This window comes from Stegodyphus dumicola, chromosome 5, assembly GCF_044657685.1.
Source record: "Stegodyphus dumicola isolate Sdum_Otavi_A_Nest chromosome 5, ASM4465768v1".
NCBI lineage: Eukaryota > Metazoa > Arthropoda > Arachnida > Araneae > Eresidae > Stegodyphus > Stegodyphus dumicola.
This window is the reverse complement of record NC_140772.1, coordinates 12,537,663-12,562,655: the sequence shown is the minus strand read 5'-3', so window position 1 is coordinate 12,562,655 and position 24,993 is coordinate 12,537,663. Positions and strand designations below refer to the sequence as shown.

Below are 24,993 nucleotides of genomic sequence, written 5' to 3'. Positions count from 1 at the left end.
ATAATTTTAAGTAACATCTCTTTTTCTCTTTTTCCAGCTGTAGTTTTGATTTAACAATAGAAACGTATTAAAATGATAATTGAATTTATATGCTTTGTGATACTGCTTTTCTTATATTAAACCCAGCAGATATTATTAGCCTAAATTTAAAAAATCTGATGTGTACTCTACATGAGTTCCTTGTACAGAATATTAAATTATACGCATATTTTCTTGCATTTCATTTAAGCTTATCGGATTGAATTAAATCTACTTCGTCGACAGCGCATAAGATGCAACAGAATAAATTCAATCTTTAAATTCACTATATTTGTTTACCATAGCGACACTTTGGCGCTAGGTTTACTTAACAGCGTTACATTTCGTTCATAATATAACTCAGACTGCCCAAAATTTACATTATTTGAAGAATTATCTAATCGTTGCCACATGTTCTATTCAGATACCATAATAAGTCTAGAGCGATGTATAAAAGAAATTAAGCAAACAAAACAAAAAAGAAACAGTTTTTCACAGACGATTCAGTATTTCTCATTCAATGAATTCAGTTCTCACTTCGGGACAGGGCAAAAATACATAAAACCTCAAAATATCTGTATTAAAAAATATGAAGTAAATTTTCTACACTTATTTCCTCGAAAAATTCCAGAAAGGATTAAGCATGATTTAATTCACAATAATAAATGAAGGCGTTATCTTTGTTGTTGCAAAGCTTAGTCTCTCTAGACAGGCAAGAAATCTACTATTCTGCTATTTCAAATGTAAACAAATTTGTCCGCCATGTTATTTTAAAATTAGGCTTAACCTCACTTAAATAGCTTTTAAATTGTTGATAATTCTACAAAGCATAAAAACCTTTAGCAATAATTCAATCATTTTTAAAGCAAAAAATGCGCAATTTACAAACATAATAAGAGTAAAGAAACTGAGATCACTGAGCCGGGTAACAGAGTGGATATTATATATATATGAATATGTTTATGTACGTTTGATACGGCCGATTGTAACCAAAATACGAGGCGCGCATCTACATGTTATAGCAGTTCTATATACAAAATTTCAACGTTCTCGTTTTTGAGTTATGCGAGATAGATACGTACGTACTGGTACGTAGAGACACCACGAAAAATTCTCTTCAGAATTCATTTTAAAACAGTTTTATGATTTTTTTGGAGGAAAAGAGTCTTTTATTCTGTCCTTACGTACAGATGTCAAGCAAATGCATCGTTAAATAGCATTCGATAGCGGTCAAAATGGATATTTTCGTTGAAATATGCTGCCTGAAACTTTTCGCGATTACAATATTTCCTCTTTACTTCGTACAAGAAAGTAAAAAGTAGTAATTAACAATATTATGTATTGTCAGCAATATTTTTTGAAAAATCAGCACGTGAGACAAACCGTATATTTATAAAATATTTACATATGTATCTCTGGATAAACTGATGTTGCTTTATAAAAGAGAATTATAAGTACCCTGAAAAAATATGGGAAGTTTCAACATATTTTTCTAATGTGTAAGCCAATTGATGGTTATTTTACTTTTATTACTGTGCGGAGAAGAGACTACTGTGAATAAATGCTGTGATAAATGTGTATGGTTATTATTTTTTAAACTGACCAGTTCCAAGATGGCACGTTAAATTACATTTAAACCTATAAAAATTTATATCCAAAACTACCAAAAATTACTTACTATTATATCTCTAAAGATTTTTGTATTTCTAAAAATTTCTGGAACAATTGACAATAAAGTACCCCTTTAAATTGAATTTTTAGACTTTATTTATGTACTTAGACACCAAATTTTACTGGAAATAGAATAAAACGAGCGTTAGTTTCAGAACAAACTATCACTTCCAAACGATTCTATAAAATATATGTATACAGGTATATATGTATGTATAATGTAATATAGAGCAAAAGAGACAAGGTTACAGCTAATTCATACAAAAAGGTATTTCATGAAGTCACCGAGTCTATTCTTTTTAATATAACATCTTCAGAATGCAAATTTATCAGATAGAATTTAAACTGCAGTTTCCGGATTAAATTAAGATTTAATTTGGGTAGTCTTTGAAAATGAGTGTAATTTTAAAAAAAAAAAAAATGTTTGACTGTTGTTTAGTTGTATCACCAAAAGCTGCGGTTAATTTTGTTAGCACAAGAGCGCACAATTACTTTAGATTAAATAAAAATCTTTTATTTAAACCCTTATTAGACTCTGTAATTACTTTCAGACATAACGATAATATGCTTCAGGTCTGTTAGGGATTTTAGGGTTACTTAACTTTTACCAGGTAAAAGGACATCCCATGTATGGATTAATATTTAGAGGAAAATAACACTTACTTTATAATTAATCTGAACGTTTGATTACTTTTTATTACTTTCAGAGACATTTTAGTTGTGCCATTGACAAGGCATGTCGTGATTTTAACGTATTAATGTATGAACGGATAATGTGTTGGGATTTAGCTACTTGTAAAGAAATGTAACATACAGGCACATCGATTCAGTGGAACTGAATGAAAGGATAACGTAAAGCTTTTTACTTCCTTGTACGAAGTAAAAAGGAAGTATTGTAATTGCGGAAAGTTTCAGGCAGCATATTTCAACGAAAATATCCATTCTGGCCGCTATCGAATGCAATTAAACGATATATTTGAGTGACATCTGTACGTAAGGACAGAATAAAAGACTCTTTTCCTCCAAAAAATTATAAAAACGCTTTAAAATGAATTCTGAAGAGAATTTTTCGTGGCGTCTGTACGAACGTATGTACGTACGTACGTATCTCGCATAACTCAAAAACGAGTAGCCTCAAAACGTTGAAATATTGCATATAGGACTGCTATAACATGTAGATGCGAACCTCGTATTTTGGTTGCAATCGGCCGCACTAAACGAATATAAATATATTTATATATATATCTACTCTGCTACCCGGCGCAGTGATCTAGGTTTCTTTACTCTTATATGTTTGTAAATTTTTTGCTTTAAAAATGATTGAATTATGTTGTTCTTATCTGTCGGTTAACATTTTTATGTCTTTAGTAAATCTGTATGCAATATTTTTAGAATTATGAACAATTTTAAAGTTGTTTAAGTGCCGCTAAGCCTAAGAATTTTTTTGATAGCGGCCATTGCTTGTTTACATTTGAAACAGCAGAATAGTGGATTTGTTGCCAATCTAGAGAAATTTAGCTTCGCAACAACGAAGATTACGCCTTCATTTATTGTTGCGAATTAAATCATGCTTAATCCTTTCCGGAATTTTTTCGAGGAAATAAGTTTTTAGGATTTACTTCGTAATTTTTAATACAGATATTTTGCGTTTTTACGTATTTTTACCTTGTCGCGAAGTGAGAACTCAATTAACTGAATGAGAAATATTCAATCGTCTGTGAAAAACTGTTTTCCTTTTTGTTTTGTTTGCTTAATTTCTTTTATACATCGTTTTAGTTTATTATAGCATTTGAATAGAACATGTGGCAACGATTAGATAATTTTTCAAATAATGTAAATTTTGTGCATTCTGAGTTTAATATCAACGAAATATAATACTATTAAGTGAACCTGGCGCCAGACTGTCGCTATGGTAAACAAATACTAGAGTGCATTTATTCTATTGTGGTTTATGCGCTGTCGGCGAAGTAGATTTAATTCAATCCAATAAGTTTAAATGAAATGCAATAAAAAATGCGTATAATTTAATATTCTGTACAAGGAAGTCATGTGGTGTACACATCAGATTTTTTATTACCCCATTCCCACCACTAACACAAAACGTTAGTGTACTGCTGCAAGTTTTTACCATTTTTAATGAAAAATTTGTATCTCGGAGTTTAAAAAGGAAGGTTTTAAAAGTAATTAATGGTTAAAAAAATTTTGGATTTCATTCTGTTTATTTTTGTGCGTTACTCTGTTTCAAATCATTGTGTGGCAAATTAAACGCATTTGGCAAATATATAAAAATACTCAAAATAAAGGTTATCTTGGAAAAATGAAGGCATGTTACATCTGAAATTCATATCCTTTTTCTATTTTCATACTAAAAATGTTTACTTTTTCTTTCAATTTGCAAATTTGTTTTCGGGGATTCTACCGGCCAATGGTGTAAATATAAATTTTTAAATAGCGCTGCTTTTGTTTCATTATTGACAACTTTACATCCCTGAGATGTATAAATGTATGAAGGTGAAAGGACAGTCTGTGCCATCCAAAAAAGCGGCGACCTATGGGGAGGGATGCCTTCATGGAAAACATTCTAAGGGAAACCGGCTCGTATACATGTTACGCATGGACAAAAACACGAAAATGACCATGCAGGACCTTCGCCAGGTTCGAACCCGGGCCAAACTACCAGTATTCAGCTTTACCGCTCGCCCGTTGGTCGGCAATGCTTAATATGAGGTAAGTTGGGTTCTAATTATCAGCTAGAATTTCCGATTTTTGAACAAGATTTTAAGATAAATAATTGCATCTAATTTATTTTCTGTTCATCGATAATTTACCACACTTTTTAGTTCATTGTTCATACGGCTATTCTGTTGCTAATGATAAGAATACAACATCTTGCCATGAATGCTTACTCTTATCAAGCAACATACTTTGCAAACAGTCACAACTTGTGGAGATTTTTGTAGCCGAGTTACATAAATATTCAACTTAACGCGGAGATTTCACAACAACGAACAGTGAAACATTTTGCGCTCTTAGGGTATAAAACACAATTCTGGTAGCAAAAGGAAAATTTTCATGTGTAGCAAACATACAAGCAACTCGCTTAATTTTTTTATTCATCTGCTCCTCAGAAGTGAGTAACGTAGGTATTATTTTCACGCTAAAAGAGTCACGAAACCCTTTGAGAACACAGGAATTTTTGTTCTGACATTTAGAAGATGTTGGCAAACACCTAACATTCTTTAGCAATTGAATATATCAAGAATATGCAAATGAGTAGAAGTTGCCAACAGATAATTGCTTCAAAACCGAAAATATATGCATTTGTTTCATTAGACAAACCAAATTAGAATATTATGAGCATAAGCTGGAATGAGTATTATACGTAATTGAAATTTAATCAGTTCCATTTTAAGTAAAATGTTGTCGCCAAATAGCCTGACCACATCTAAAGTTTCTCACTGGTTTGGTTTTGGTTTACTTCATTATGGCAAAGATCGAGGGCTATTTGGGAGGGGAGGGATGTCTTCGTGAAGGACGTTCTAAGAAAAACTGGCTCGTATATAAGGTACACAGGAGAAAAACCACGAACACATGTAGGCAGACCGTTCAACGGATTGGAACCTCGGTCCGAACTGCCAGTGTTCAGTGACTTTACTGGTCGCCCGGTAGTGTGGGCCAGTTTCTCATTGAATCAAATAAGTATGGAGCCATCGGCATGACTTCAAATCTGTATTTGTCGGCAGGATTAACTCTAAAATACTTTTGCTTACATGATTTAGTTTTTGCTTACATGATTAAATACTCTGAAATACATGATTAAATACTCTGAAATACATGAACTCTAATATACTTTTGCTTACATGATTTAGCAAGAGTTAGAGATTTCAGAAGTAAATTAGGAATGAAAAATAAATTACCGTTTAAATTAACCCATTTTGAGTGATTTTTTACAGTAAAAAAATTTTAATAACCGTAAGGCTACGTTCAGACGGCGACGTAAAGGGCATAGAGGCATAGTCATAAGGGCATAAAATACGAGAGTTCCGTTCACCGCTGCGAGAACGGAGTGTAAGGCGTGGCCAACGAGAGAAGCTAAATTTGCGCATGCGTGGTTGTGTCTACAACTTTCCGGCGCTGTTCTCCTGCTCGATTGATTTCCCGCCTTCGCTCTGCTTGTTTTGTGACAGCGAAATCTTCTGTAGAACGCCGCTTCGTTTTAGCTTCGCTCTGATTGGTCAACGCTTATCCCAAACTCGGCGTAAAGTTGCCATCATTTCACAACACTCCAACACCCTCCAGGTAATCTCACAATTGCAGAGTTACCTTTCGACCTTAGAACTCTGGCTCGGTCTGTATAAAATCAAAATTAATGTCGCAAAATGTGCTGCCACTATGTTCATCCGAAGAAACATCCCAAATTTACCTAATTTAATGCTCTTCGGTGAACCCATTCCCTGGGTCTCTTCTTACAAATATCTAGGTGTTTTACTAGACTCAAAATTAACTTGGCAGCCTCACATCCGCAAAATCATAGCGGGTGCGACAGCTGTCAAAACCGCCCTACGCCCCCTTTTAGCTAGTCATAGCGACCTGTCAACTGACAACAAAATCTTGCTCTACAAATCAATGATTAGGCCGGTTCTTACGTATGCGTGTCCCGTATGGGGCCCATGTGCACTGACTAACTGAAAACATGTCCAAATTTTTCAATCTAAAATGCTTCGGCAAATTCTAAAAGCTCCGTGGTTTGTACGGAACGAAGAGATTCATAACGACCTCAAAATTATGCCCATTAATCGCTATATACAGCGACTTTCGGAAAAAGTTTTCAAAAATATTCAACGTGTTGCAAATCCTGTGCTTCATATGCTACCCGTATACGATCCTGCTGTTGCTTCTTCCCGAAAAAGACCCAGAGCGGTTCTTAACAGGGAATATTCAGCTCTGCCATTTAAACGGGCTAGATATGAGCCGTGGCCTTCGAGATAACATGGCCTGGTTAGCTACTAGTGACGTCACGAAAGGCGTCCGATTCTTCCGTGACTTTCTTTGCTTCAGATTTGAATGCGAGCGTTTCGTTCGATGTTTAGAGTGTTTTGTTTTTAATAATGCATAATAATTAAATTTCCAGAGACTTGAAAACGTATATAAAAGGTCGTATATTCATTTGCAGTTAAAATTAATAACTTAATGAATATTATTTTTTAAGAAATATTCACGAAATTTTCTATGCCATGTTTTAGGTTATCTCGTGCATTATTTTTACACTGTATTGTAATAATTTGTTAGGATACATTCAAAAAAGAAAGTATTGAAATAAGTAAATAAAAAGGCTGTTATTTATTAACATAAAAAATGTCTTTACAGTTTGAGAAGGAGAGGAATGAAAGGAATGAAAAGATTTAGAAATATAAATAATTCACTAACAAATGTAAATATAATTTAGCAAATTAAAAGACATAAGAAATAATTTTTTCCTTAAAACTATAAATATTTCGGAGCTTCCAAACATTATGCAAATGTATTTTTAATTCATTTAAATTACTATCTAATAAAATGAACAGAAAAGCCACAGAAAAAATTTAAATCTCAAAACTTCGTAAATTAAATAAATTACAATTTTGCTGCAACATTACAGAAAACGAATAATTTTTACATATTTATATGTTATCTATAGCAATAATTATAAGAATATTTACATCATTTAATAATATTTACATTATTAGTTATATGTAGATGCATAATAAATAATACATTTACAAATAAAAGCCATCCATATAATGTTTCACAAAAGCGTAAAATCAATAAATTTGCCAACGAAAACCTCAAAACAACTATACATAGAACAGACCATCATTTCTGTCTAATTAGGAAATACTGTGCAAGTTGTACTAGTATACTGAAGCAATAATTAATCGCAATTGATAATTTATTTTGAAAAATTATGAAGTATTATCAAATAATAAGGAAACAGCAAAATGATTAATAAATTTAAAGATACATTATTGAAAATATATTTGAACTGCATCATATTTAGTACACTATTTTTAAAAAATAAAACAATGTCATTTACATACGCATATCTTTTCATCACGGATTCTTGATTTTTTAAAGTTTCCTTTCATCGATTTTTGTATGCATATTATTTTGAAGAACTTTAGTATAATTGTTTAAACAAATATTTGAAACGGTGCTCATTATTTTTTTTAATCTGCTAGAAAAGGGAATTCCACACATTAAACAAGTTTCATGAACATCAAACATGTTAATGTTTTGTACATATATCTCGGTAAGTTTGACCAGTAAAGAATGCTGTTCAACTTCTTTACTGGTTCTTCTTTACTTTCAACTGGAACAACTTTATCTCCTAGATAATCTGCTACATCTATATGAAGCGATACAAAGATACTTTTTTAATTTTAGGATATGGATGAAAACTGAGCAATAAAATATAATTACCAGCAACAGATTTGTGTAAAATAATATTTGAAGTATTTGAAATATTTAATTTATTTGGTAACGTAGAAGAAAAATCCTCAAATGATGCTATGTTGTCCTTTCTCAAAAATTCATTAAAAATATGCTTCTCCATCTTAGCTCTTTTTTCCTCCCTGCTCATCCTCTGAGGGGTTGGACTTTCAGATAAGTATTTTGGACAACCAGAAAAAAATGCATGGGTAAGCATAGTTATTTAATTTAGGATGCCCTCTACACATCTGAATAAAAGTACCTTCGTTTGTTGGTAAATAATCATAGCGAATAATATCATCTTTTCGAAATGTTTTTCACATTGAATTCATCTGCGATCACTTGAAAAAAAATTTTCCTTGGAATTTTTTGATCCATAAATCCCGTTTTACTGTATCTTTTGGAAATTTGAATACTGATAAATATTCATTAGTGCCATCGTAATTAGATTTGCATGCTGGAACGCAACATCGTGCAGGCATGATGAAGACAGCTCTACGTAGACGTCGATCGTTATTCTTGTTAACAAATAAGTTAACTAGTAATCTCAATTTAAAAAAGAAAATATCCTTAACAACATTACTTAAATTTAGCAATAAAAAAGACACGAATAATAAAAATATACAGCACGCAATCAATGTAATAAGAAGTCTTCGCTTGCAGTGTCCACACAATGCAGTGCGAAGGGTGAAAGTTCAGACGCCTTACGTGACGTCAAATCACGTGATTCTGCAGCTGACCAGGCCATCTAATCTCGAAGGCCACGTATGAGCACACTGATAGCCACGTGAATAACTACCTCTCGTTCCTTAACCCCCCCCCGCCTCTAAAGTTCTTTAATGCACACGGCATTAACTCGAGGAACCTCCTTTAACGTTTCTTTAATAAGAAACATCACAGTCAAATAGGACTGATTTAACATACTTTAATCTATCAAATGCAATACAACTGAAAAAGACTTTTTAAACTTTAACTTCTCTCTTCCTTTAAAAAGGAACTTTCTTAGGCGCTTAACAGCGTCCTTTTGGCTTTTAAAAACCGCATTGAATAGCGGTCAAAAATGAAACTTCTCCCTCCCAGCTGATCACTGGCAGAACTACTTTTTCGACCTGTAAACAGGTTCCCCCCTCCCTCCCACCTCGAAGAACGCGCATCGGAATTCCCCTGCGTATTCTTCATCTGACGTATGCAAAGAAAATGATTATCAAGGTTCAAGGAAACTTCACCTTTTATTTTTCTAGTCAAAATTTTTATGGCTGCCCCTATCTAAATTATTCTGGCCCTTTTTCGGCGCAAAATTAAGACCTTCTGAGTTTTTTGCCTTTTTCTGACTCAGTGTGAAGGCACTTACTCCAAGTCATTCGGCTTATCAAAATTTTTACCCTATTTGACAATCCCCTCTTTCGGATGATTTAATTTCCTTTGAAGATGTGGAGGTAAAGGCGTAATTGCCTATGAACTCCGTAAATTGCACTTCCTTGATCCTTGATCCTTGGCGTAAAGTTGAAATCTTTGAACCCTATGCCACGAGCCCTAAACCAGATTTTGTGACGTAGCACAGACTGGTTGCCTTGGCAACGGAGCTGGGCTTTAACCACTTATGCCCTTTACGCCCCCCGTCTGAACGAAGCTTAATGTACAAGAACTATGTGTGTATCTACATAACCCAGTTTATGCAAAGCACTTTTTGTGCATTTTTATGTTAGGTTAGGTTATTTAATTACGGCAAAGCCTCGAGGGCTATCTGCCTAAGGGGAGGGATGCCTTCGTGGAGGACTTTCTAAGGGAATCTGGCTCTTATACACGTTACACATGGGTAAAACCACGTGTAACGTGTATAAGAGCTGCAGCCAAGCAGTAACCATGCAGCCAGCCCGTTCGCGGGATTCGAACCTCGGACCGAACTACCAGTGTTCAGCGACTTTACCGCTCGGCCGCTGGTGGGCTCGTGTATTTTTAAGCATTCGGATTTCGAGAAAGAGCAAGCATATGCAGCTAGTTCTCAAGAAGTCTGACTGCATATGGAGCATTGACATTTCTCATTCTTTTGAGAACATAGGAGTTATATCATTTGTTATTGCTCATTCTTTTGAGAACATAGGAGTTATATCATTTGCTATTGCTCATTCTTTGAATTTTGTATTCATTTTTTAAATACAGATATAAGGAACTGTAATTATTAACGTTCTGCCCACAAGCGCTAAAGTCGCTGAGCACTGGTAATTCGACCTGGGTTCGATTCTAGGCGAACGTGCTGGCTGCATGGGTGCATTCGTAGTTTTTTTCCATGTGTAACGTGTATACAAGTCAGTTTTCTTAGAAAGTTCTCCATGGAGGCATTCCTTAGCCTAGCGTGCTGTGCCAAATCAACCAAACCTATTAGCGGTTATCTTCTGTTCAGATGATGAAATAGATCATTCAGCTTATACTTTCTGTCACATAAGCAAACAGTAGAGGTGTTAAAAATACTTTAAGAAACTCTTAAGAAGAATGAGTATTAATAGAATATGGCTACTGACGGCTTTAATTACTTTCTCAAAATAGGGCTTACATTTCTAAGTGTTCTTTCCAGAATTCTAAAATGATCCTTCTCTCCCGAGTCATAACTCTTCTTAAAAAGACCTGGTTCTAATGCTGAGGGTGTGAATTAGGTGATGCTGTTCTTGTTATATAAGAGCTTCAGAAAGCTATTAATACTTCGAATTTCGGTTTCAGAAGGTCAATTATTATTTTTATTCTTTTGATTATTAAAAACCATTTTTGAAGTATTTCACCTTCAATCGCCTGCTGAAGGGGTATCAGAGACCCCTATACCGACAATGTTAAATTGGCCATTTTCGATGTACCTTTTCTCAAAATCTGCTGTAGATACAAGCTTGAAATTTTTTCTGTAATTAAAGTATACCTATCTGATTATACTGAAATGAGCTTTTGAAGCATTTTGAATTTTAGAGTAAATTACAGAATATTTTGTTAGGCATAGTAAAATTTAGCACTTTTCTCACACAAAAATATTAAAAAAATTTTTTTTAAAGTTTATTGCAAAAAGCTCATTTTAGTAAATATTAGGAAACCTAATAAATAAGCCATAAAAAGTTTAGATACCTGTGAGCAGTAGTTCCTGAGAAAAGGTACATCGAGTATAAAAAAATCACGTTTGGAGAAAAACGCGTTTTTATGTAAAAATGCTCATTGATCAAAGCAGTAGATGACAAATTAAAACTATATTTTTTTACAGTTCTAATTTTCATAGAAATTAAAGAATGGTATTTTTAGAAAGATAAAAGTGTAGAGAATTTGAAAATGCAAAAACCCGAAATTACAATTTTTTTGAAGATTTTGGGGTTCCAACACCCCTGAAGCAAAAGGCAGAGCTTATCATTGGAAACTAATCAACCCCCCAAAAACTTTACTTAACCTCTTCGTCGTCCGTAACGTGTCTAGCGCGTTCAAATGAAACTTCCGCAGGGCAGCCGTAACGCGCTACAAGCGTTCTTCTATATTTCAAAACTTTTAAACGTTTAAAACGCTTTCTAAATGTTCACTTGTTTGAGTTTTTATTTTTGTTTGTTCTAATACCTCTTAGAGAGTAGTACTAATCAGGTATTCTATTTCTAATCGAATTGGCCCTGGGTTTTTTGAATATTCGCGCCATTTTACATAAGATACAAGACAGTGAGAGATGGTTTCAACGTCTACTGAGCAGAAAAAGTGAAAAAAATGAGGTTGTGAATTGGAAAGACACGAAGGATATACGTTTGATGAGTACAGTCCATAATAACTCGATGATTGATGTTGGAACACTGAAAAGAACCGTAAAAAAACCAATAATTGTAAAAGATTACAATAACAAAATGGGAGGAGTGGACCGCCTGGATCAGATGTTATCAAATTATCCTGCTGTTAGAAATAAGCAGAGATATTATATTCCATTAAGCTTTATTTCCTTATAATTTTACTTAATATTCATTGACATTCATCCACTACGAAAGTCATGTATGGAAAAGTTATGTACAGAGAAAACAACATTACACGCTACGAAAAACAGACGGCCGCTGGGGGGGATTTGCCCGGACAGGAGTTAAATATACTTAAAATCTATGGAAACTATATAATATTTTACTGCTATTTATTAAGGACCATTTTCATAATTTTCGCATGTGACTAATAATACTAAATATGATGCGTATTTTTGTAAAAACTTAGTTTTATTTTAATTTTTCATTTCATTATTAATTAATTAATTATTCTTTTTGTTTTTTAGTACTACACTCCATTGAAATACGCCGTTTATCCGTTCCCCGTTGGGTGCAGAATGGTACGGAGGACTATGTGGTCCTTGATTGCGATTACACTTACGACGAGAATGATTTAAAAATCGTTGTCAAGTGGTTCTTTGAAAACGATGTCAAGCCATTTTATATGTGGATTCCAGACCTGGAGATGAGACTCGTAGGGGGGGTTGTCGTCAATCGACCTGACCTCAGTTTTGAAGTTAATACCACCGATGCTTATTCAAGGTTCAGAGCGGTCAAACTAAAGCCATCCACTGAGCTCAGTGGCAAATATACTTGCCAGGTGTCTTCACTGGTTAGCGAGGATTCTAAAGAACAATTTATGACAGTATTCGGTAAGTTTTAGTTTGATAACATCACATTTCTACCACTTACATAATATGTGTCGTTGGTTCTAAAGTTAGAAATTATGTCCAGAATTCATTAGTGGGCTATGTGGTGAAACAACTGTTAAAGAAAGAATCATCAAAGATCGTTGTAAAAGTCCAATGACAACACAACATAGGAGAGGGAGGAAAACACCTTTTATTGGAATTATAAGTTTCTATCATGCTCACCTTCGCAGACACGATAACGTCTTGTATACGAGAGACTGTTGATAACAATGGCGAACGTAACATGCAGGAGCAATCGGTATAACTTCAGGCATATTCTAATATAAAGTATTCTTGAAAATACAAACGTAATTTTATAAAAATAAAGAAAGGAAGAAAAGATGAACGTTTGTATCTCCTCATAGCAAGAATATTTAACGCCTTTTCTATTTTAAGTGAAATTATGTTTATACATTGGCAAAGATAAATTTGAGGAAGATCGCGCCCATTATGGTATGGCTCATTATGGTATGGTATATCTCAGTTTTGTTCTTGACATAGAATAAACTCAACAAACGAATTAAAAATTTTAATAAAAAATCCAGCAGTATTTTAACCGATGATCTACGAAATTCTGCGGAGACATTTCAAATTTTCAACCGAAACGTATTTTTTGAAACCTAAAAAATAATTTGAAAGATTTAATAGCAACTCATGCAGAATTAACAAGAGCAATTTTCCAACTTCCCGCAGAATTTTCGATAAACCAATATTAAAATGTATTGTTTTTTAGTGTTGTTGTCTTGTCCATATTACATGGAATAATGTTTTCCAGAGCCTACTCCGAAGAGAGGTTGGACTTCTTCTTAAGGGAGAGATTCCTTCGTGGAGGACTTTCTAAGGGAAACTGGCTCGTATACATATTTTCAATCATTGACAACTTAAACTATAATAGCTCAAGACAGTCCAAAAAGATCACTTTACTTTCTTTGGAGAAAGAATTACAGCTACCAGTTAAATAGTATGCATGCCATCGTTTTGGTTAGGTTTATTAAATTATGACAAAGCATTTGAGGGTTATTTACCTAAGGGAAGGAATGCCTCCATGAAGGACTTTCTAAGGGAAATTGACTCGTATACACGTTACACATGGAGAAAACCACGAAAACGCCCATGCAGCCAGCCCGTTCGCGGGATTCGAACCTCGGACCGAACTACCAGCGTTCAGCGACGTTACCGCTCGGCCGCTGGTGAGCATATTGTTTTTTAGTGCTTTACGTTTATTGCACCTGATAAACAGGAGCATTGTAAATTTTTTTTATTAAAAAATATCATAACCAGCCGTTAAAATCTACAAAGAAAAGTAAACGGGACACAAATGAAACAATAAAGTAAAATAGAGATTAAATTCATTAATCATTCATAATGATTGAAATGAGATATGCCCTTTTTTTAACTCAGAAAACTTTTTTTAACTCGCAGCTATTGATGCCTCTCAGCGTTACGGCCGGAAAATTCCGCTTAGAGGGCTACCTTCTATATTCATTATACATGAAAATTTCTGCTAGTTTTTAATGTATCTGATTTCGGTTTGGAAGCATATTGGAAGAAAAGAAATCAAGGTACAAAATGAGAGAGTCATTTTTTAATTAAAATCAAGAAAATTCCACTTATTCATAACATTTTTAGGAACTTTGAAATTTCAGGGCTAAACCCGTAAGAATTTAAAAAGCTATATATACAGAATTAAGTATAATAATAAAAAAATGTCCCAGTTATATATATTCAGATTCAGCCAGAAATTCACCATATAATTTATACAAAATAAAATGAGGAAATAACTCCGGGAACAAAAGAGATTTATGCTGGTTATTGCTGATTCTTCTTTTCCTTGTTTCGCCAGGCAACCAATAAAGACAACTCCCTAAAAGGGTGATTCATTTTTTTTTTCCCGCCGAGATTAATTTTCCCCGTCGCCCTGAGAAATCTTCTTTTCAACTCCCCAATTCTCTCTCTGTAATCAGTTCTTGTCGTGGTGCAACACACTTTCTGCCGTAACCATGGATGTGGTCTGGGGCAAGGATTTTTGACGTATTCACTGAAGGTGAACGTTACTTATGAAAAATCTCATTTTTAATGGACTTGGTTCCTTCTCTGAATAAGGATTGTTCTATTAAAAAAGATGCTGATGAATGTAAATTCAATCTAATTTTTAGAAAGTTTTGGGAAAAGAAAAGAAATAAGAGAAGAGGCCTATTACTTTGACCACTTAACAGCTATATTTTCTAGGAATAATTTCATACGTACTATATCATTAGAACAAAATGTAATGTATTTCAAACAGTGATGTTCTCTCTATAGCTGTTTAACCCGTTACCGCCCCCAGTGATCTATTTATAGATCACCTATTTTTAGAACAACCATTGAGAATAATATTTTTTAATCACTTCTTTTTGTCATTGGCTGATTTCCTTACACATGTGGTCATACCCCAAAGGTGTTTCGAAGCATTGTGTTCCAGAACAGTCCAGCAGATAACGTCTGAAGTTAGCCAAGTGATGCTTCATAGCACAGCTTTGGATTTTGTGTACAAGGGGGGGGAATTTAAAGTCAGTTATACTTTTCTCACGTGTTCTACATTTTCAATACCTCTTTAATTGTCCTGTGCTATTTGATAAATAACTGTTCTTATAAAAAAGAAACTGTTCTTATAATTAAATGTTTAGTTTAAACATGCTGATCTATAAATAGATCGCTGGGCGTTAGTGGTAACTAATACTATATTGCTCCCTTTTCATTTTTTCCAAAATGTCCAGGCGTAAAGTGTTTAACACCGCTGACAGTTCATTAGAATATACGTTTTCTAAGGATAAATCAGATATAATTGCGTTACCGCCTGAGGTGGTTCAGGCGGTAACGCAATAACTGACGAAGAGTGCTTTGATGATGGTAAAATCGGTAAAAACATCGGTACCATCGGTAAAAACATATATGATTTTGGACCTAACATTACGGAGTAACTGCCATCTACATCTAGCACCAGTAATGAAAATGAAAATAAAAAAAGCGTTAGTTTAAAATTATCAAAACATGCAGCCAAAAGCTAATTGGACAAAAAAAAAAAAAAAAAAAAATAACCCTACTTATGCTTTTAACGAAAAAGGTAATTTGTCTGGCGAAAATCTTGAGAGTATTTCAAATATTTTAGAAAATATGAATTCACTTGAAATATTTGAAGAATTTTTAACTCCCGAATTTTATGAATGGGTAATAAATGGAACAGAAAGACACGAGAAAGTGTGGAGAAATAATTCAGAGTTTTCAGTTACACTTGATGAATTGAAGAGTTTTATTTGGTTTTTTATGTTCTACGGCTACAATACTTCAAGCTATAAACGTGATTACTGGTCAGAGGAAGATCTCATGGTACCGATAATAACAAATTAACTGTAAATAAATATTTAGAAATCAAATCTGTAATTCATTTTGGCAACAATAATTACGCAGCAATTCAAAAATCAGACCGGGCATTCGAAATAAGAAAATTAATCACGCATATAAATCACAGTTTTCAAAAATTTGGAATTTTGGTAAATTTCTGTCTGTTGATGATATGATGATTAGATACTACGGTCATCATTTTTTTCAAACAATTTCTTAAAGGCAAACCTATACGGTTTTTCTATAAATCATTGGCCATGTGTGGAGTAGAGGGTTACTGTTAAAATTGTGACTTGTACTGTAGTGCGGAGAATTTTGACAATACTCTTGAAACTTCGAATGAACAGCTTGAAACATGAGTGTTGAAAAGAAGTATAAAAGACATCCGAAAACATATCGCATTTGCGTACCTCAAACTGGAAACAAACTCGAAGAAAAGCATTAGAAGACATTTGGTAATGTCATCGAGACGAAAGTCATAGGCTGTATACACTGGTTTGCAAAAATTAAGGACAAAGTCGGAAAATTAGCATATCAGCTGAAAGAAGAGGCAGAGCAGACAGAAAGACCAATGAGGAGATTAAGTAAGGTGATGTACGGTAGCACATGCGCAGATATGCAGGTAGACCTAATGGGGGAGTGTCTGAGTACTATAAAGCATGTTGTCGGTGTAAGATCAGTATTTCTGGCAAAGAGATTGCACGCCGTATAGCAGTTAAAATCACACCGAGTTGCTGCCTCAGCGAGAAATGGCAAATAATCAATCTGTTAGACGACATCTGGATGCTTTTACCCGAGGTCGAATCATTCGGAAGTTGGAGGAAGGCCGCAGTGTGACAAGTGTGGCTGCAGAGTTCGGAATTGCTCACAGCATCGTTTCACGACTTTGGAGACAATTTCAAACTACAGGAACAGCTATCCGGGGCTTTAGTAGTGGTCGTCTACGAGGAACCACACCCGCAGATGACCGGTATATTGCCTTACAGGCCAGAAGAAACAGGCGGCAGACAGCGGGAGAAATCGCTAGACACACTACACATGTGACTGGACGACCGATATCGCGTTTTACCGTGGCCAGAAGACTGCACGGTGGTGGTCTGTTTGCACGACGCCCTGTACGGTGTGTACCTCTATCGCCTGCCCATTAGAGAAGGCGTTCTCTGTGGTGCCGGGAACACCGGAATTGGAGAGACAATGAATGGGGACGAGTACTCTTTACAGATGAGAGCAGATTCAGTCTGAGTAGCGATTCTCACCCCATACTCATCTGGAGAGAGCGGGGAAGCCGCAATCATCCCTCGAACATCATTGAAAGGGACAGGTATGGAGGTGGCGGTGTTCTCGTTTGGGGAGGCATCATGCTTGGTAGTCGTACAGACCTTCACATCTTCGACGCAGGTTCAGTCAACGACCCGTTATTGTAACGAGATTCTTCTTCCATATGTGCGTCTTTTTAGAGGCGCTCTGGGTCCGCAGTTCCTTTTCATGGACGACAATGCACCATGTCATCGCCCTGTAGCTGCCGAACAGCTCTTAGAGAGTGAGGATATTGAAAGCATGGATTGGCCGGCACGATCTCCGGATCTCAATCCCATCAAGCATGTATGGGAATTTCTAGGCAGACGCTTGGCAGCTCGTACCTTACCACCAGTAACGATTCCGGAACTTCGATTGGCGCTGCAAGACGAATGGGCAGCAATGCCTCAACAACTCATTGACACCCTCATTCTCAGCATGGGCAGACGCTGTGAAACCTTCCTAGCAGTCAGGAGAGATCCTATCCCCTATTAAAGGCCGGATGTTTCTTGCTGGACACCCAGCACAGGGATGTTTCGGTCTTTAGTCGCATTGCGCTCCATGCTACGTTTTCAATAAAGCTTCTTTTTATCCCTCTGATTTCTCTTTTAGTAAGTGTTGCTTACATTACTCATGTCCTTACGTATTGGGGATCTTACGGTATTAAATTTGTTGATTTGGAAAGCTTTTGTACAAAGTTATATTGAAAAAAACCGTCTCGTCCTTAATTTTTGCACACCAGTGTATGTTTAGATAGAAAAGACCATGTCATAGGTAAAAGACGAAATCAAAGAAAACACTAATTTACAAAATGTAAGGGAAGTCCAATTACATTTTGTACAAAATGAGATATAACACTTTGTGTGAAATGTTTTCCGCTATTTCACACTTAAATATTGCAAACTTGCTCAATAAAAATATAATTAAGTTTATTAATATCAAGTTTAGATCAGTAAAATAAGATTTTTTTTTCCCTTTAAATCTGTTTAGTTGGTTTTAATTTTGAAAACATTCATATTTTTTGACTAAACACGTAATTTTTTAAACATAAGATCAGAGGGCAGTTACTTCTTTTTATTACGAGAACCTCCCAGTGATCTATTTATAGATCACCTATTATCTGAGCTGCTAATTACGGTAATTGAATAAAACTTCATAATTACTTTATTTATAATATATGAAATGTAATTTAAAAATATTTTTCAAAAATTCTCATTTTAAAATAAATTGGACGTTAACGGATTAACCCTTTAACTGTCAAGTTATTTTGATGATTTGGGTACACAAATTGTCAAATTTTTTTATTGCAAAAACCAAATGTTTAGTACAAAATAAAATATACTTAAGTAGTTAAAAATTGATATTTTGACGTACATGGCGTAATTTTTAAAGTTTTGTAGCCACTGCATATTTTCTTTGAGGCGGCTGTCACTCAACATGGCAGTTGCAAAGTTCGCTTCTAGTGGAGCATTATTTTCTAAAAATGAAAAAAATTAACTATTTTCTAAAACATAAATAAATATAAGTGAATACCTATTAGTAGTCCAGTAATTCAGTCTTGTGTGGTACAACTGGAAACACTTTTCCAAGCACAAACCAACTCCACAATCACTACACCAGAATCGTGATTCCTTCCTTATCTTTTCCCTATTTTTATCCTTTTTCGAACAACACACTTTGCACTGTCTTGTAGGCTCACGTTTCGTAGGAATAGGAGGAAAATGGGATATAAAATGTCGTTCAGTAAGACGGGCAGGGTTATCTATTGTAGGTGGTCTGCCAACATTCTTTTGTCCAGAAGCTGCATCATCATATTTATGTAAAAGCTCTTCTACAACTTGGATTCGAAATTCTAAAAATGTAATACGTTTCTCAACTACATTTTTATAGAGCAAATATGAGTTCCAGAGTACCTTGTCTAGTAAATGTAAAAATATCTTTTTATAATATTTTTTCTGACGTTTTCGGATTGTTGGATGAAAGGATATTTTCCGATCACAGCGATCTACACCACCCATAGTTAGACCGTAATTAGAAACAATCTTCGGCTTGAGTATATCGCCATTTTTTATTTTTGAGGCTGACCATAGAAGTATCATGAATACTGCTCATCAAACACACACCCTTCATCTTCGGTTGAAGAATCTAAATCATCTATATAACGTTTCAAAGAACTGGACGCTATTTTACAACAAAAAGATCCCATGCACCTTGAACCAAATAACCTCTAACCTTTGAAATCTTCAGTAAAGTGCTGTCATCTATTGAACTGAGCGCACATTAACTTTTCCCGAAATACAGTCGGGTTTGACAAAGAGATGAAGCCGAAATAAACGTCTCCCGATATATATTCGGGTATAACAATACGATGCATTCAAAAAAAAAAAAAAAATTACCCCGAGTAATACTCGAGCGTGACATTTTCGAACACCAGTGCTGTGCCCGAGATTATCTCGGGCATGACAGTTAAAAGGTTAAAAAAGTTTCATAGGCTTTTGATAATTATAATTAAAACGAAAATAGGATATATTTAAATTAAAATGCATTTCAATTTTAGATTTGCCGGGTGGATTAAAATAAATAGAAATAGAGCTTTCTAAAAGTTAAGAAAAAATAATAACTAGCCATTAGAATTTACAAATACACACACAATGCTTAAACGTTTTTGTTTGGGTGAGATAGGTATATAAAATTTAGCATTTGCAAGTTTCTGCCTAGTTTGGAATGGTGGCTTAAGCAGCCGGTTGCCAAATCGTCGGTCTATGTTCGTATAAGTCTTGCCAGAAATTTTTCAACTAAAGCAGCAAAAAAAGACTGAAAAATTTGGAAAAAGTCACAAAGGACGTCAGAGATCACGTGATTTATGTGACGTCATAGCTACTCCGATCTTCGGTCGTTTTAATTACGTATCTTAGCTTGCGTTAACGAAAATTTTAAAACTATATTGCTCATTTTCGATTTCTGAATATGCATTCCTTTTGTAATTAATTCTCATTTAATTTAGATTTCTGTTTTTAAATTAATTTGTAAGATATTCCTCACGTTTAATTTGTTAACGCTTTTGTACTAAATGTTTCGATTTAGCAGTTATTTTTTTTTTAATCCAGTGTTTTTTTTTTGTTTTGTTGTTTTTTTGTTAGCATTTTAATTGAGGAATGCTTTTCAGTCAGTGAGTTTTCCGTTCTAGGTGGTGGACTTATTTCAGATTCTGATTACTTAAGAAAGCCTTGCTTGTTATTTCACTGCTAAATTTATTTGTGTTGTTATTTAGAAAGATGCAGTTGCTTTGATTTTAAAGTTATTCCTATTCCTTAATTCTGAGCAATATTATAATCAGGAGGAGGAATTTTATTTCTTTCTCTATTTGGGTACCCAATATATGGGGCGCAAACTGGAAGTTCTTTTGTTCGATTCGTTGTCAGAATAGAACTGGGGGGGGGATGTCTTAGAAACAAAATTTGTAGAGCACTAAAGTCATGAATATTAAGTATATTGTTCTGTGTTTTACAAAGTATTTTACGATATTAAAAAGCTGCTCGTCGGGAAACTCCCAGTTTCGTTCTTTCACGTTTCATTCTATGGTAAACATTTTTGCTGTTTGATCCTCTACTAACCTCCATCCACCTCCCATCAGTAGCTCTTACTGACTGAAGGATGAAATTTTACCGATTCCATCTCCTTTTAAAAAAGTTGTTGATCAAAAAGTCGTTTGATGACACAGGGAACAAAAGCATGATGATCCTCGCGGTTAACATACAGTGGATGGACAAAAATATGGAAACACCTTGTGAAATGCATGTTTGAAAAGAAAGATTGATTTTAATGAAATATGTAGGTGGCGCTGGCGTTTTTGACTACTGACGCCACCTATACAACTTCGTAAATGTGCTAAACAGTTCAGTTGTTGTCGGAGTACTGTTATGTGTGGTTGTCATTGCATTATGTCAGAGTTAACAGACTTCGAACGTGGGCATATTGTTGGAGCACGTATGGTAGGTGCTTCGGTAAGCAAGGTAGCCGAGGTGTTTAGTGTTTCAAGAGGTACTGTATCGAAGATTTATTCCACATATTTGAAAAGCGGAAAAACATCATCTGCTAAATCACAGCGCGGACGAAAGTGTGTCCTGAGTGATCGTGACAGACGATCATTAAGGGCAATTGTGACGAAAAATAAGAAGACCACAGCTGCAAAAGTTACTGCTGAAATGAATGTTGTGTTACCGAACCCTGTGAGTACCAAAACAATTAGAAGGGAGCTTCATAAACAGGGAATTGCTGGCCGTGCTGCAATTGAGAAGCCACTCATCAGTGATGCTAATGCCCGTAACAGGAAAAGGTGGTGTTTAAGTCATAAAGCCTGGACTATAGAGCAGTGGAAGCGAGTAATATAGTATGACGAGTCTTCTTTCACATTGTTTCCCACTTCTGGCCGAGTTTACGTCTGGAAAACGCCATCTCAAGCCTATAATACAGACTGCTTGTTGCCAAGAGTGAAACATGGCAGGGGTTCTGTTATGGTTTGGGCAGCCATATCGTGGTTCTCTGCTAGCCCCATGATAACTGTGTCAGGGCACATGACTGCCAAGACTTATGTGAACATTTTGGCCGATAAAGTTCGTCCCATGGTACAAACTTTGTTTCCCGATGGTGATGGTGTCTTCCAAGACGACAAAGCCCCTTTTCACACAACTCACATTGTCCAGGACTGGTTTTCTGAGCACGAGGATGAGTTGTCCCATCTCCCCTGGCCACCACAGTCACCAGACCTGAATATTATCGAACCTTTGTGGTCTACATTGGAACGGAAAGTGCGTTCTCGTTATCCACCGCCAACATCGTTATCTGAACTTGCCACCGTTTTGCAGGAAGAATGGTATAATATTCCCTTGGCAAACATACAGGAACTGTATTTATCCATTCCGAGAAGACTGCAAGCTGTTTTGGATGCCAACGGGTTTCCTACACCATATTAAGCAAAGAAACATTTTTTTTTAAAGGTGTTTCCATATTTTTGTCCAACCCCTGTAAGTAGTACCATTTCGCGTTTAGTTTATGAAGTTGTGTGCAGTAGTTAGTACTTGATCGTGAATCGGTAGAATCTTTAAATACTTGTGTGTGTGTGTGTGTGTGATTATGGCAAAGCCTCGAGGGCTATCTGCCTAAGGGGAGGAATGCCTTCGTGGAGGACTTTCTAAGGGAAACTGGCTCGTATACACGTTACACATGGGGAAAACCACGAAGACGCCCATGCAGCCAGCCCGTTCGCGAGATTCGAACCTCGGACCGAACTACCAGTGTTCAGCGACTTTACCGCTCGGCCGCTGGTGGGCCCCCTAAATCCTTATGAATTTGAGCGTTACGCACAAATTAAGGTGCTTTGGTAATGCTTCGAAGAATCTTATTCTGTAAGACGTTTATTTTCAGCCCCTTTCTTTCCTTTTAAGTTAAACGTCTTTGGGAACGCTTCAAAGGAGGTTCTTTTCGATATCCTCTTGTTGAGCATTTAGGCCAGGGATGGGCAAACTACGGCCCACGGGCCAACCCCGGCCCGACGAATTGTTCTACCCGGCCCTTGCATAGAATTTAATTTGCCGCTTCGAGGTAAATTAAAATATATTTATGTATTTTATACAATCTCCTTTTCTAATTTCTTTAAATATTGTTTTTTGTTCCTTTTTTTTAAAGGGTTGTTGATCTTTTTACTTTCTATTTTTGTTCTAAAAACACAAATTGGCATAAATAGCAAGCGCAGACAGCTTTCAATTGGTAAAGAGTTAAAAATGGAAGTTCTTTGTTAGTTATAGGTGTAGACTGGCGCCAAAAAGCGTTTTCCCTTTCTCGGGACGCAGACATATGGCAATCCAATATAGGTGAATCAGACCTCTTATAAAAAACTTAATCTTAACATAATTATCTTAAAACTTAATACGAAAACTTAATCTGTGTGCTGGGCAGCTAACTAACAACGACTTGTCTCATTTCCCGAAGTTAACAAATAAAGAGAAGCTTAAGAATTATGAAGATGTCTTGAAAAAAGTGCATTTTGAGTTCGAACGAAGATTCAAGATTTCAGTGCCATTCAAACAGAATTGGATAATTTTACTATGCCTTTGAACGTAAATTGTGAAGCAGTGAGGTCAGATTTGCAGCTTGAATTAATTGAGTTGCAATCTAACAATCTCAAGCGTCTCAAGCAGTTTTTTCTAAATATGCCAAGAGTTTTGTAAACCATTATCGAAAGTAAGCTTCCCAAATTTAATATCTCACGCCCAGAAAATCAGTGCTATGTTTGCTTCATCTTATATATGTGAACAATTGTGTTCAACTATGAACCTTAGAAAGAATTATTTCAGAAGTAGACTGACAGATGAGCATTTATCCTCGTTCCTTATAACCAGCAGATCTCACTTCGAAACTCAATATAAGGAACATTTAAAAGTGAAATTGCAGTTTCATTCATCTCATTAGCATTGCTTAAATTGTAATACTTGTATATTGTTTTTAAAATTTTAGAAAATTTTTATCTTGGCCCGCCAAACTTTTTGTTTTCGATTTTTGGCCGCCCGAGACCGAAAAAGTTCGCCCATCCCTGACTTAGGCCATTAGCTGACATAGAAAATGACAGTTTCGATCGGAAACTGGCTAGAGGATTTCCTTAACTCATTTCCGTAGAGGTTATTAACTAACAATTAGTCTCTGCACAAACAGGAAATTCTCTAATGAACCGAATGTTTATCAGAGGTGTGAATATCCTTACAACGGTCTTCAATTATAACGAACCACAGAACAGAAAAACAACTGAAAAATTAAGATTGCGTGACAAATTGGGTGTGCAAAAATTTTCAAACAGAACAAATACAGTGGCACCTCGGTGTACGTACGCTTTAAAGTACGTCCAATTTGGTATGCGTCTTGATGGAAGCAAAGATTTTTGTTTAATATACAATAATTGCTTGGAATTCGAATCCAGTTCGATAACTAATGACTGCGCACACTACACATATTACCTCTTTTGAGACAGTGCTATGATTGCCCATGACAGTACGCTTATTACTCAGTAAATAACCGTAGCTGTAACTAAATTTTCGGGACAGTTTGTGTTTTTTCATGTATAAGTTTTGACCACACATTAAAATTGAGTTTTAGGAAAGCTAACGAAGAAAATTGTTAGAGTCACCGTGGAGGTGAAAAAAAAAAAAAAAAGAGAGACGAAAATCAAAACAAAGACGCCATTAAATCGCCCAAAGTTGCGAAGGATGTGAAATCGATTACCAACAAAGATTAAAGACATTAGAGCATGTTGAGAAAATTTGTTTAGATCTGGATAGAAGAAAAAACATTTGTATGCAGTATCGTGTGGAGTGCGACATTTATGTACAGTTATGTATTTTAACCATTGCATTTGTATTTTAGTTTTAAACAATGTTATAATAACAGAATTTTTTTAAGAATAGATAATTTTTTTAATTTATTATTTGAAACATTTGTTT

General features: G+C 35.2%; 1 protein-coding gene across 1 annotated transcript in view; it reads left to right on the top strand.

Moving 5' to 3' along the window:
• The window catches only part of LOC146997051 (uncharacterized), a 64,932-nt gene that overhangs the window by 18,154 nt on the left and 21,785 nt on the right, over window positions 1-24,993 (top strand). The window contains exon 2 of the mRNA XM_085816455.1: window positions 12,422-12,787. Coding sequence (XP_085672581.1) covers window positions 12,422-12,787 — 366 coding nt within the window. The remainder of the gene's footprint in view (window positions 1-12,421; window positions 12,788-24,993) is intronic.